A 15,363-nucleotide genomic window follows, 5' to 3' on the forward strand; every position below is an offset into this window, starting at 1 on the left:
CTAGTAAACCTGCTGCCAGGTAGTCCTCCATATTCATGAGCTCTGTATTGGCCACTGCCACTGACTGGCACTTTTCTGTGCAAAAACCTGGTGACAGATTCCCTTTCATATCAGATCAGTGGGGGTCTGATACCAAGCACTCCCACTGATCAGCCGTTCTCATTGCTGGCAGTGGCCGGATGTTAGCAGTTATAGATCTGAACTGTACAGTGCTGTAGCTGACCCTGTCGGGTACTGCACATCCACTTTGATTCATTTGAAAATGTCGGATGTGTAGTACGCGGCGTCGGCCACTACCCAGTTGACTAAGCTGAACTGTTCAGCTCTGCAAATGCCAACAACCGGCCATTGCCGACACTGAAAACAGCTGATTGGTGGGGGTGTTGGACCCACACTGATCTGATATTGATGACCCATTCATAGGGTAGAGTGTGATGGTCGTATATCTCAGACGAGGATCACTACACAATGCTCGGACTGGCCGGTGGCTCTCCCAACCAAAGTGTGACAGCTGCATAGAAGTACATGCTGTCATGCTCTGGTCGGGGGAGCCGACTGCCAGTCCTAGCATTGCATTACAATCTTCATCCAAGCTATATGGCAATCTGACTCTTCCCTTAGGATAGATTATCAATAAAAAAAGGAGTGGAGCAACCTTTCAATTGAGCCTGTGGATATTGTACCTGCTGTAATCAAACTGTGCAACTATCCCTACCATCTCTATAATTACCATTTAACACACGCCATGTAATAAATGGCAAACAGGACTTTTAGAAGTAATAGAATCTGTAAGTAAAGCAGCCAATACAAGCTTTATACAATAAGAAGAATAAAAAAGGATAAAGAAGAAACCAACCACAGCTTACTGTTGGGGGTGCATCTATCATATACTGCATTCCTCTAACCTCATGGGAAGTTCATAAGAAGACCCACATACGCATATGGCCTTGACCATATAATGGCACATGCTTGGTTGTACTGAGAACTCGCATAGCAGAGAATGGAGAGAGATGCGCAGGCAGAGCCACGTCTGCATCTGGGGAACCTCTGTTCTGGAGATAGGTCCACCCTCTGAGATTTACACCTACAATTATTAAACATTCAAACCATATCCTACCGATGTGCCATTAAAGGATTATTTTCACTTCTACCTTCCATAGCCAAGATGGAGAAAACTACATTAGGTCCAGGTCACCAGAGGTGGGGATATGAAAACGGACGAGTGTAGTTGTGCTACGCTGCTTGTATAATTCCCATGGATATAAATGGGAGTTATGGAAACAGTACAGCGAGATACACTGTTTCCATAATTTGGGAGTTTCAATAATGTAACTTGCTTTTCAACATTGATTCTGTAACGCCCATTCATACCTATGAGAGTTATGGAAATTACATAGTACAGCCGGGCTCAAGCTATTTTTGTAACCCCGCTTCTGGCAGTCTGGACCTACACAGTTATTTTCATCTCAGTCATGAAAGGTAGAAATGGGAATAACCCTTCAATGTCTCATGAAAAAAAAACTTTAAAAACCCATTCCGAACACTGAGACATTTGACACTTATTTTTATTAAATAACAAAGCTATGAAACGTCCATTATTACAAAAGTCAAAAACTAAAAAAAAAAACGATTTCTTACATATACGCAGAATCACTTTATGAAAATACAAGTGAAATTTCTATTAGTATCTGTAAAATGAACAACTCTGAAAATACTGGATGAATAATTTACAAAAAGTGTTCCCTGGACAGGAAGACGTTATTGTATGCCAAGAACATACTGAACAATGGGGTCAGATGATCCCCTCACTGTTCAACATGAAGATCGATTGGTCTGTTACATTGATACTGTATGGATTCCTCCTCAATGACCCCCAAATCCTTTGGTGCTTGTGCTCAGTCTCAAATAGCCATCAATTCATTTAACCCCGTACTCGGGCAAACTCATTGCGTAGCCACAGAGAATCATGGTAGTAGCGGGAATCTCCCAGACTTAGAGCTGTCCTCTTGTAGAAGTAAAAATACAGCACGGCCACTGTCAATACAAAAAAAAAGAAAAACATTAGAAAAAGTAGAATGGCCAGAAAAGAAGCTTTCATCTCTTACATACGTATTTGTCTACAAGATCATCTGCAGTTGCAGGTCAGCTACCACACAACGAATAAAAGTCAATTAAAAAAAAAGAAGATTTTGGGTACTCACCGTAAAATCTCTTTGTCTGAGCCTTCATTGGGGAACACAGGAAGCCATGGGTGTATGCTGCCACTAGGAGGCTGACACTATGCAAAAAGTTCTCCTCCCCAGCAGTGTACACTCCACCGACTGGCATGAAGTTAACCAGTTAGTGAGAAAGCAGTAGGAGAAGCAACATAATACAAAAACATTGCTGACAACAACATAACAGAACCAACATAACTGTATAGAAGAGCAGGTGAGGTGTCCCCCAATGAAGGCTCTGAGAAAGATTTTACAATGAGTGCCCAAAATCTTCCTTTCTCTATCGCTTCATTGGTGGGATGGGGAGGGACACAGGAAACCATGGAATGTCCAAAAGCAGTCCCAAGGGTGGGTAAAAGGACAGTGCCCTCAAGTCTGAGCTCAGACTACTACAGCCTGCATGACCTTTCTACCGAAGTTCGCATCCGACGAGGTGCAAGTATGAACCCTGTAGAACTTTGCGAAGGTATGAATAGAAGACCATGTAGAAACTTTGCAAAGCTGTAAGGTCAACACCTGGTGGCGGATGGCCCAGGAGGACCCACTGCGCGAGTGGAGTGACCCTGAATTGACACGCTCTGTCCCTTATCCGATAAGCTTCCAGAATGGCAGAACAGACCTAACAGGTAATGGTAGACCTGGATGCAGGGAGAACTCTGCGAGGACATTCGGGGATTATGAATAGATTCTGCTTGTCTGAAGGGTGCCGTTTTGGAAAGGTAGAGGCGAAGGGCCCTCACCAGAACCAGTTTGTAAGGTGACCGCTCCCGAGGAAGACAGGGAGACGGACAAAAGGAGAGAAGTATGATGTCTTAGAATCATAGAATGGTAGAGTTGGAAGGGACCTCCTGGGTCATCTGGTCCAACCCCCTGCTCAAAGCAGGTTTCACTAAATCATCTCGGACAGATGTCTGTCCAGCCTCTGTTTGAAGACGTCCATTGAAGGGGAACTCACCACCTCTCGTGGCAGCCTGTTCCACTCATTAATCACCCTAACTGTCAAAAAGTTTTTTCTAATATCTAATCTGTGTCTCCTCCCATTTAGTTTCATCCCATTGCTTCTAGTCTTTCCTTGTGCAAATGAGAATAAAGATGATCCTTCTACAATGTGACAGCCCTTGACATATTTGTATACAGCTATTAAGTCTCCTCTCAGTCTTCTTTTTTGCAAGCGAAACATTCCCAAATCCTGCAACCGTTCCTCATAGGACATGGTTTGGAGACCAGTCACCATTCTGGTCGCTCTTCTCTGAACTTGCTCCAGTTTGTCTATGTCTTTTTTAAAATGTGGTGCCCAAAACTGTACACAGTATGCCAGATGAGGTCTGACCAAAGAGGAGTAAAGACCGATAATGACTTCACGTGATCTAGACTGTATGCTTCTGTTAATACATCCCAGAATTGTATTTGCCTTTTTTGCTGCTGCATCACACTGTTGACTCATGTTCAGTCTATGATCTATTAGTATACCTAAGTCTTTTTCACATGTACTGTTGCTTAGCTCTATTCCTCCCATTCTGTATATGCTTTTTTCCTTTTTATTGCCCAGATGTAGTACTTTGCATTTTTCCCTGTTAAAAAACATTCTGTTGGTTGCTGCCCACTGCTCCAGTTTATTTAGGTCTTTTTGAATCCTCTCTCTCTCTTCTCTAGTATTAGCTATCCCTCCTAGCTTTGTGTCATCAGCAAATTTAATCAGTTTACCCTCAATTCCTTCATCTAAATCATTGATAAAGATGTTGAACAATACAGGTCCCAGGACGGAGCCCTGTGGTACCCCACTTGAGACATTCATCCAGCTGGATGTGAAGCCATTTACAACCACCCTTTGAGTCCGATCACTAAGCCAGTTATGAATCCACCTAACAGTTGCCTGGTCCATTGCATACTTGGTCATTTTTTCAATAAGGATGGTGTGAGATACTTTGTCAAATGCTTTGCTGAAGTCAAGATATACTATATCTACAGCATTTCCCTGATCCACCCAGTCAGTGATTCTGTCATAGAAGGAAATTAAGTTAGTCTGACATGACTTGTTAGTTACAAACCCATGCTGACTCTGGTTAATCACTTCATTCTTATCCATGTACTTACATACATGTTGTTTAATAATTTGTTCAAAGATCTTTCCTGGTATAGAAGTCAGACTCACCGGCCTATAGTTCCCTGGGTCCACCTTCTTCCCCTTTTTGAAGATAGGAACAACATTTGCTCTTCTCCAGTCTTCTGGGACTTCTCCTGTTCTCCAAGAATTTTCAAAGATTATGGAGAGTGGTTCTAAAATTTCTTCTACGATCTCCTTCAGTACTCTGGGGTGTAATTCATCTGGACCTGGAGACTTGAACTCATTTATGTTACCTAAATATTCCCTCACAATCTTTCTGTTTACAGATAACTTGGATTCATCTATTCCTTTAAAAGGACAGTGAAGATCAGTTGATGTTACATTTTCTTTCTGAGAGAAAACAGATGCAAAATAGGAATTAAAAAGTTCGGCCTTCTCAACATCCTCTCTTACCATTTCTCCATTTTCATCCTGTAAAAATCCTATAGCATTTTTGACTTTTCTTTTACTTTTGACATACCCCCAAAATCCTCTTTTATTGCTTTTGACATCTCTTGCAAGCCTTAATTCATTGTCAGCTTTAGCTAACCTGATACATGCCCTGCAGGATCTGCAGACTTCATTATAATCTTCTTTAGATATGCCTCCCTCTTTCCATTTAATAAACATTTCTTTCTTTCTTTTTAGCATGTGTTTAAGTTCTGTGTTCATCCATCCTGGTCTTCATTGAGGTGAAACGAGGAACCACCTTAGGAAGAAAAGATGGTATTGGAAGCAGGAGCACCTTGTCCTGGTGAAACACCAGCTATGGGGAACGGCAAGAAAGAGCCGCGAGTTTGGACACTTGTCTGATTGAGGTGATGGCTACCAGGAAGGCAACCTTTCAGGAGAGGAAGGTGAGAGAGATCTCTCGTAGTGGTTCAGATGGGAACTCCTGAAGGACGTCCAGAACTGAGTTGAGGTCCCAAGGCTCTACCGGGGGCCAGGAAGGGGAAAGGAGTGTGCGACTGTCGTCTGCGGACAAGAAGCCATATTCTTTTGAAAATGAATGGAAAGCGCCGATACCTGCCCCTTAAGGAAATTGTCGGCCTCAGTCATGTCGTTAAATTGAGCAACTGAGAATTCTGGTGGAAGAGAGGGCGCTGCGAGAGAAGATATAGAAGTTTTCACGGAGTGTCCGCGAGGAGATTGATTACTTCAAGTTACCAGGATCTTGTGGGCCAGTTCGGAGCGATGAGTAAGACGTGCACTCCCTCCACCTTGATCTTCTTGACCACCCTGGGGATCAGCGGTAGAGGTGGAAACAGGTATGGGAGGGCGAACTGGGACCAGGGAATTGCCAGTGCGTCGTAGCCGATCACTAGAGGATCACGAGATCTGGATACAAACCTTGTGGTTCAGTCTGGACACCATCAGATCGACGTTGGGTGTTCCACATCTGAAGCAAATCTTGTCAAAAACTGACAGATTTAGGGCCCATTTCGCTGCGGCAAGACTTTCTCAGCCGAGAAAGTAAGCGGCCTAGTTGTCCGTTCCCGGGATGTGTACCGCTGAGGTTGACGATATGTTCCGTTCAGCCCATGACAGGATCCAAACCAGTTCTGACATCACTGATCAACTTAGAGTTCCTCCTAGCTGGTTGATCTATGTCTCCGTGGCATTGCCCGATTAGACTCATATCGGATGGCTGGAGAGAAGGTTCTGACACTGAAGCAGAGCAAGGAAGATTGCTCAGAGTTCCAGAATGTTGATGGAAAGGGATGTTCCTGAGAATTCAATTGGCCTTGGACTGTTTGGTCTTGAAAAATTGCTCCCCAACCGAGCAGACTGGCATCAGTCGTTATGACCTTCCAACACATTGGCAGAAACGATCTTCCACCACGGATGAGGGGAGAGTGTCCCCACTATTCCAGGGACTTCTTGATCTGGGAGGGGAGCGTGACAAGCCAATCCAGGGAGCGTGTCGACTTGTCCCATCTGACAGAAGAAAGAGCTGTAGAGGGCGTGTGTGGAACTGAGTGAATCGAACTGCTTCCATTTAGGCTTCCATCTTGTCTAGTACGCTCATACATAACCATAGAAAGCCAGTGGGGGAAAACCTCAGAGAGCGAATCCCGCATAGTAGAGCCAAGTACTTTTCTTTGGGAAGAAAAACCCTTAACCACGCAGTGTCGAACAACATTTCCATGGAAGCAATGCGTTTGGCCAGGATCAGAGACGACTTTGAACTGTTGATGATCCAGCGGAGATGAGAGGGTGTCCAGAGTAATCTGCAGACTCTCGTGACATGCTGAGGGAGATGGAGTGTTGATGAGAATGTCAGAATGTCGTCCAAATAAGGGATGACGAGAATGCCTCTGCTTCGAAGAATTACCAAGACTGTCACCATTATCTTTGTGAAAACCCTGGGTGCAGTGGCTAAGCCAAACAGCAGCGCTGTGAACTGAAAGTGGGATTCCTGGACTGCGAAGCGAAGGAACCTCTGGTGAGGAGGGAAAATGGGTATGTGCAGATAGACATCTTGAATGTCCACCAAGCATAGAAACTCCCCGGGCTACACGGAGGCTATCAACAACCGGAGGTACTCCATTCTGAAGTGACGCAGACGGACATGTCTGTTCAATAAGGTTCAGCATAAGGCGAATGGAGCCATCCTTCTTTGGAACAACAAACAGGTTTAATTAAAAACGCAAAAAGCGTTCTGGCGGGGGAACCAGAATGATGACGCCTGCCTTGGACAGCAAATCTATAGCCTTGAAAAAAAAAATGGGAATGAGGGGAGGGTTCTTTGGGGGGCGGGACTAGAAAAAAAACAAAAGAGTGTGGGAAAGTGGAAAATTGTATTTTATAGCTATAGGAGACGACATCTCAGACCCGAGCATCGTCGACTACTGAGAGCCACTCGTCCCGGAACCGAAGCTGATGCCCAACCCCCCAGAGAGGCTTCGCAGGTGGGGGTGCTCCATCATGCTGAATAGAATCTGTTGGATCTGGGCCTGGAAGACTGGCGTTGGTGGGTTTGTGGATGCCAGGAGGGGGCTGGCCTGAAAGAAGGTCTCCTTTTCCTGGCGGACTGAACACTTGTTCTTGCGGTAGCTGTTTCGGACTGAAAACTTTTGAAAGGAACTAAGCTGGATTGTGTGTCTCTTGGAAGGGGGGTGTTTGGCCCTCTGTTGCAGAAGCAAAGTACTCTTACCCTCCCTGGTGTCAGAAATGATCTTACCTAGCTCTTCTCCGAAACACCTGGAGACTGGTGAGGGACTTCTTGGATGCTGAGTCCGCGTTCCATGCCTTCAGCCATAAGACCTTGCGGATGGTGACGATGTTGTTGGACGCCAGGGCTGAACAGACGTCTGTGTTGAGGTATGGTGACAGGATATACTTCCCTGCGTGACCTATCTGGTCAGCTAAATCTACCAATTCGGAAGAGGGAGCGCCTGACAGAATACATTGGCGAAGGAGCTTCACCCAGGCCGAAATAGACTTGGATAAACATGTTGCCGCAAAGGACTGGCAGAGGGATGAAACTGCGACCTTGAGGGCTGATTTGACGAGAGCCTCGGTGTGTCTGTCGGAGGGCTCCTTTAGTGTGGCGCCATCAGAAAGGGAGATGATGGTCTTAGTCGAGAGGCAGGAGACTGGGGATCCACTGAGGGAGATTCTGCTCATTTCTGTAGCAGGTTGGCTGCAAATGGATACAAGATCTACATGCGTTTTCTTTTCTGAAAACACTTTTCTGAATGCTCCCATTCCTGGTACAGATTCTGTTGAATTCTCCGTGGTTGCCGAAAACCCAGGGAAGGTGCAGAAGGATAAGGTCTGCTTAGAGGGTGAGGGCTCCATGTTCTTTATGTTAAAAGTCTGATTAACAGCTAGAATCAGACTATCCACCATGTCCTGTAGTCTAGAGATTTCTTCGGAGTCCAGATTGGAATCTAGCTCTTAAGCGGATGGGACTCCTGTGGCGGAGTAAGGACTGGGCAGTAGTTCTATGACCAAGACCAAGGTCTAGGATACATTGGTTAGGTCAGCGACTGATTTAGAGAGATGCGACCCACTTAGGGGGAGCACTTCATTGCAGGTAGTGGGTGGCTCTTGGGGGGAAAACATGGTGGGTGGGCTGCAATCTGGGTAGAGGGATGAGGTCTGACCAGAAGGAAACCTTTTGTTACAGGAAAAATAAGCAAAATGCAGGACAATGGGAGGAAGATGGGAGTGAGACTACTTGAGGTTAGGCATAAGGAAAGAGAAAGGTGCCAGAGGGAGCTACGCTGGGGATATTGAACTGCCCCCAGTGACAGAGGTAGAGTCAGAAAGTGCGTGCAGAGTTCCCGCGAGCCAGAATGCGAGGAGCACCCTGATAGGCTGAGGGCGGTGGGCGGAGGAGCGCGTAAGAGCTTGATCATGTGAGGGGTTGGGCTGCCGCAGGCATGGCCCGGCCACCGGAGAAGGCCCAGGTAAAAGCCGGGAGCAAAATTTTTAAAAGAGGCAGCCTCCGAAACCTTCTTCGTAGACCAATAATGGAAGCTGGACATCAAACATCCCGGGTGCAAACTGTCGGGCAGTTAGCAGATAGTAGACATGTCTTCCTTCCCTGCTTCATCTGCTTATGGGGGGCGAGTGGCCAGGGGACTGGTGGGAAGGACCGCCGCCGGGGACCCTAAACACTCTTGCCGTGTTAGGGGGTTAGGGTCCATCCTCATAGAACAGAGAGGATATAGTAATGACACAACTCCACACGGTCACCCTTACAAGCCATGTCTGAAACAAAAAGGGAAATCATTAATAAAAACCCACAAAACCAAAGGTAGAAAAGAGCCTGTGTCCAGTTGGTGGGGTGTACACTGCTGGGGAAGAGCTAACTTTTTTGCATAGTGTAAGTCACCTAGTGGCAGCAGCATACTCCCAGCATACTCCCAATGAAGCGATAGAGAAAAAAAGGTTTTGTGTCCCTTTGTTAGATGTCTATGACTGGCTCCATCATAGTCTTCAAAGGCATCATCAGTCACAAAAATTCACACTTATTAGGCACTGACCTGAAGTGTTTCCTGATGCCAGCAAAGTGAATGAGAATCCTGAAGTCTCATCCACACGTTGCTTATTTTTGACTTGCAGATGCAAATTCTTTAAAAAAAGCATGTATTTTACACTGTGTTTTCCCTGCCAAAAGATGCAGAAACTTCTGTACTAAATACTTAACGTGTGCATATATCCTTTAGGAGATCAGGTACTGCTACCCTGTTGAGTTTGCTGTTTATAGCCCTTACATTTTCAAGCCATTAAAACACTATATATAAAGGATTTGTTAGGTAGTCTGAAGGTATATAATTACAATACATGTTCCTAAATGACACCATTTGGAAAACAGAAAATTGGATTTTAGTATTTGGTATATACATACATTTATATATATTTTATCATAGTCACACTTTAACAAAACAAAAAAAAACAATGTTCAGAAAGGTTTTATCACGACATTTACAATATTCACGGGATAGTGATATTAAATTATCACTGGGGCTCCACTAATGAGGAAAATGGGGATCCCCCCTCCATTAATCCTCACTATTATTGCAGAGTGAATGATGTGTTTTGAAGTCAGCTGTCTCCATCAGCCCTATAAAAAACTGAATGGAGGATTTGCAGTGCACCTGACCGACCTTCATTCAATTGCTGACTGCAAAAATTATGGTTTGAGACCCTCATTGTAGTCATCGGTGGGGCCCCAGCAATCAGAAATGTATCACATATCATGTGGACAGGGGATAAATGTCATTCATTTGAAAACCCATTTATATATAAAAATCTACTTCTGCAGAAGCAAGGACATTGCTAACCCCCCCAAACCAAAAAGAGATTCTAAATGTCCCCATTCATACTGTACCATAGCGTTTTGGTTCATTTATTGGTGGCCGTTCCCGTGAAGACAATTTAAAGTGTAACCTACATCACAGTGATGGGCTAAGTCTAAAAAGCAATCCCCCACATAAGATTTATTGAGACTAGTGGCAGAATTTTAGAATAAGGTGAAGATCTGCTATTCTGAGCTAATAGACTCACCGACTCGCTGCAGAACAAACAACGCCTGCAATCCATCTGACCACACAAAGATATTTTCTGTTTTCCATCGCAAATTCTAGAATAAAAAGTAAAAAGACAATACAGACAAGGTGGGAGGAGAACACTGATACCCAAAATAATAGATACAGACTTACCATAAGCCATACGTGTAGTGACACACTTAGGGTTAAATGCAGCGCGCAGAGCAATACTGTGACTTGGAAACGCTGGCATAGTAAGCCCAGAAGCCCAGCTTGGAACACAAAGGTGTTAAACAGCATAAGGAACAGGACAATGGCAGCAAATAAAATACCGACATCCTGCAAACTGAAACAGAAGATGACATTGCTCAATATCTGCTTTATTCTAATACAATACAGAACTGAAGCATGAAGAAAAATGCTCATCAGACATCACAAAAAGGATGTGTGGGGGTTAAAGCAGTTCTCCAGGATGTACAACTTGATGGCCTATTCTTAAAGGGAACGTGTCAGTAGGAGCAGCCCTCAAGCCATCTATATGGGCATGAAGGTCATAGGAATCTGAATAAAATGATACCTTGATAATCGTGATCCAATGCCTTATTCCAGAGAAATCCACATTTTTCTTAATATGTAAATGAGCTGTTAAGATCTATGGGTCGGACATAGATCTCCCAGAGAATCTGCCATCAGAACGTATTTTAAATGAAAGGGAGTGTTATCAGTGTGAGACATGTAGCTCATGAGATAAGGCGGTCAGTCATTTACAATAAGATGTGGTGGCAGATTCTAAGGGAGATCTATGTCCGGCCCATAGATCTTAACAGTTAATTTACATATTAATACAATTGTGGACTCCTCTCTAATAAAGCATCATATCATGGATATCAAGGTATCATTTTATTCAGATTCCTATGACCTACATGCCCATATAGACAGCTTGGGAGGGTTGATTCTACTGACCGATTCCCTTTAAGCCCCCTCGCCCATACAAATTAGACTAATGTCGATGGGTTTGGATGACACTCTAATGCAGGGATGTCAAACTCAAACACACAAAGGGCCAAAATTAAAAATTTGGACAAAGTTGCGGGCCAACCAATATACAGTATAATGGACCCCACACAGTCATCCATACAAAATAATGGGCCCCACATAGTCCTCCATACAAAATAATGGGCCCCATATAGTCTCCCGTACAGAATAATGGCCCCACATAGTCCCCCATACAGTATAATGGTCCCACATAGTCCTCCATGCAGAATAATGGCCCCACATAGTCCTCCATACAGAATAATGGGCCTCACATAGTCCTCCATACAGAATAATGGGCCTCACATAGTCCTCCATACAGTATAATGGCCCCACATAGGGGTGGTGGTTCTGGTGTTGTGGGCCAAATTTAATCACCCTGCGAGATAGATTTGTCCCACGGGCCGGAGTTTGACACGTATGCTCTAATGTGTATGGTGCAAAAGCCAACTGATTGTCAAGGGGGATGTTGATTGGCAGTCCGAAATCAGACATGCCCAATCGCTTTGTTCTCCCGGAGATAAGCTGCCAGCAGAGATGTCTGCCTGTGGTTTTCTCATACAGAACACAGGAGTGCTTGGCTGAACGAGTGCTTGTGTATGGGAGAGACAACAAAGATGACTGTCGGCTGAAGCACTGTGCAGATGACAGCCATGTCCTATGTAGAGGGGGCTTTACACATTGATTGTCCCAACCAACCAAACCCTATAAGAACAGTCACTTACATGAAAAGCACCAGCTGGATAACTGGAGCCGACCGTAGGAGCTCTGAAAACGAATTCACAAACAAATCATAAACCAGGAGCAGGAACTGGAGAGTAAGGACCAGACTGTAATTCCCGGGCTGCAGCATCCTCTCCTGACACCGACCTGCAGTAGGAAACAACACAATGGCAGATATACATCAATTAAGATGAAGGGCAAAAATTAAAGGAAGACTCAAATAAAGGTAAATATTGTGTTATGCCTAGTACAGGGCCTGGAGAGGGAGAAGCATGACACAGGGATGTAATCACCTGTACCGGGGATGTTGGGTAGAACTCCATAAATGGCGGGTGCCGCCTGTTTTATACTCCCAGCATCAGCCTCTATTTCTAATTGCAGTGAGTGGAGCTAATGCTTAGCACTGCGATCCAGGTGGGCAGGGTCCCATTCTAGCACCTATCGGACTGCTAATGGTTGCCATAACAGCTGGATGCATACTGAAGGGCTTTGTTGCCACCATCTTAGTCCTCCACAGGGTGGACTACATAGAAGATTATCATTTTCACTATATACTGTAATGCTGGAGTACTGCAGTATATCATGAAAGCTTCATGCTTTTATAAAGTTTTTTTTTTTTTTTTTTTAAATATAACCCCTCTCTCCCCCCCAAAAAAATCATCCATCTTTTCCCCAAATCAAAATAAAGAAATTAAAAAAACTCCCAGCAGAAATATTATTCCCCACTCCCTGATCAGTATGTATGTAGCGTAATGTGATGGGTTTAAATACCTACCGATCGCAGTCTTCTCCGGATGCCAGCGCTGCCCCCGTTGTCTTCTGAGCCACATGACCAATTTTCAGACTGGCCTACTCACACAGCGTCCTCTCTGTGGGGCGGTAGTTCCCTTCACACTGTAACTTACACTGAGAAAGCAACTTCTGGTCCTCACAGAAGACGCGGTGTGAGCTAGCTGGTCTGAATACTAATCATGAGGCTCAGAAGAGGACGGGGTCGGCGCTGGGATCAGGAGAAGAGGACCGAGGGCGGCGCTGGGTCAGAAGAGGACCGGGGTCGGCGCTGGGATCAGGAGAAGAGGACCGAGGGCGGCGCTGGGATCAGGAGAAGAGGACCGGGGTCGGCGCTGGGATCAGGAGAAGAGGACCGGGTTCGGCGCTGGGATCAGGAGAAGAGGACCGGGGTCGGCGCTGGGATCAGGAGAAGAGGACCGGGGTCGGCGCTGGGATCAGGAGAAGAGGACCGGGGTCGGCGCTGGGATCAGGAGAAGAGGACCGGGGTCGGCGCTGGGATCAGGAGAAGAGGACCGGGGTCGGCGCTGGGATCAGGAGAAGAGGACCGGGGTCGGCGCTGGGATCAGGAGAAGAGGACCGGGGTCGGCGCTGGGATCAGGAGAAGAGGACCGGGGTCGGCGCTGGGATCAGGAGAAGAGGACCGGGGTCGGCGCTGGGATCAGGAGAAGAGGACCGGGGTCGGCGCTGGGATCAGGAGAAGAGGACCGGGGTCGGCGCTGGGATCAGGAGAAGAGGACCGGGGTCGGCGCTGGGATCAGGAGAAGAGGACCGGGGTCGGCGCTGGGATCAGGAGAAGAGGACCGGGGTCGGCGCTGGGATCAGGAGAAGAGGACCAGGGTTGGCGCTGGGATCAGGAGAAGTAGACCGGGGTCGGCGCTGGGATCAGGAGAAGTAGACTGGGGGGGGGTCGGCGCTGGGATCAGGAGAAGAGGACAGGGGTCGGCGCTGGGATCAGGAGAAGAGGACAGGGGTCGGCGCTGGGATCAGGAGAAGAGGGCCAGGGTCGGCGCTGGGATCAGGAGAAGAGGGCCGGGGTCGGCACTGGGATCAGTAGAAGGGGGCCGGGGGCGGCCCTGGGATCAGGAGAAGGGGGCCGGGGGCGGCGCTGTGATCAGGAGAAGAGGACAGAGGGCGGCGCTGGGATCAGGAGAAGAGGACCGGGGTCGGCGCTGGGATCAGGAGAAGAGGACCGGGGTCGGCGCTGGGATCAGGAGAAGAGGACCAGGGTTGGCGCTGGGATCAGGAGAAGTAGACCGGGGTCGGCGCTGGGATCAGGAGAAGTAGACTGGGGGGGGGGGTCGGCGCTGGGATCAGGAGAAGAGGACAGGGGTCGGCGCTGGGATCAGGAGAAGAGGACAGGGGTCGGCGCTGGGATCAGGAGAAGAGGGCCAGGGTCGGCGCTGGGATCAGGAGAAGAGGGCCGGGGTCGGCACTGGGATCAGGAGAAGGGGGCCGGGGGCGGCCCCGGGATCAGGAGAAGGGGGCCGGGGGCGGCGCTGTGATCAGGAGAAGAGGACAGAGGGCGGCGCTGGGATCAGGAGAAGAAGGCAATCGCTAGGTATTTAAAGGGATCATGTGACACCATTCACTGCTGCATCAGAGGTGAGCAGTGCTGACAATGTTACGAGCAGGCACAGCTCACTTCCAACGACACTAATGAGGGATTAGGGAATCCATTTTTTGCTGAGGGAGCTTCTTGAAAGAGAAGGAGGAAATGTGCATAGGTATGACTGGTACTTGTAGTTCCACACCAGAAGAGTCTCAGACAGCTGGAATGTTGGTTATAACTAAAGGAGCAGTAATGGAGGCAGCAAGATACAGAAAGGCTGAGCTACATGTAAGGAGGACAGGAGAGGAGGATACCAGCAGGAAGATACATACAGAAGGATCACTTATCCGAGTCCGCTGGCCTGCTCTATCTATAGCGCCGCCGCCATGATCCTGGAGTGCTCGCTGCCATGACAACTATTATCTGCTTGCAATGCTGCCCACGTGCCATTGATCTACCAATAGGGAAGTACTACTAAGTGACGTAACACAAGCGAGACGGCCATTTTTGGTGCGGGCAAAACTGCCACTACGTTCGTGCATTAGTGATGACGGATTGTTCAGAATTAATACGTGATGTCATGTCTGTCTGACGTGCGTCACTGATAACTAATCACTGCTCTGATCACGTGTCTGACAAAGCTAGATTAGTATGGAGATCCCAACATGCTTGTGATCCCCCTCTCATCTGCTTTCCATTACATCGTGCAGCCGCCTCTTAGCTTTCCTCTCTGGATCTTCTAAACCCCCGATGCCTGAGCGTTGTAGTCCATCTGGGGTTCATTAAAGGGGTTTTCTATGTATAAAAATAATAAGCTCATGTGTTACTTCCAGCGCTGCCTCTCTGCCACTTCTCCAGTCTTTGCTGAGGGAAAAAAGAAGAAAAAAACTTTGAAAAAAAGTCCAAATAATTTAATGCAAATATTAATCTTTATTAACTAATTCA

The 15,363-nt window shown here is 46.8% G+C and overlaps 1 protein-coding gene across 1 annotated transcript; it reads right to left on the minus strand.

The window, feature by feature from the left end:
- Positions 1-1,549: 1,549 nt before the first annotated feature.
- TMEM138 (transmembrane protein 138) lies at positions 1,550-14,877 on the minus strand. Its single transcript, XM_073659426.1, has 5 exons — positions 14,751-14,877; positions 12,080-12,224; positions 10,497-10,668; positions 10,342-10,417; positions 1,550-2,034 (listed from the first exon to the last, which is right to left on the minus strand). Exons 2-5 carry the CDS (start codon positions 12,205-12,207, stop codon positions 1,922-1,924), a joined length of 489 nt encoding a protein of 162 aa, XP_073515527.1. The 5' UTR covers positions 12,208-12,224; positions 14,751-14,877; the 3' UTR covers positions 1,550-1,921.
- Positions 14,878-15,363: the final 486 nt, after the last annotated feature.

Source organism: Phyllobates terribilis, unplaced genomic scaffold (genome assembly GCF_046119375.1).
Source record: "Phyllobates terribilis strain yellow unplaced genomic scaffold, ASM4611937v1 Scaffold_13__5_contigs__length_258822181, whole genome shotgun sequence".
NCBI lineage: Eukaryota > Metazoa > Chordata > Amphibia > Anura > Dendrobatidae > Phyllobates > Phyllobates terribilis.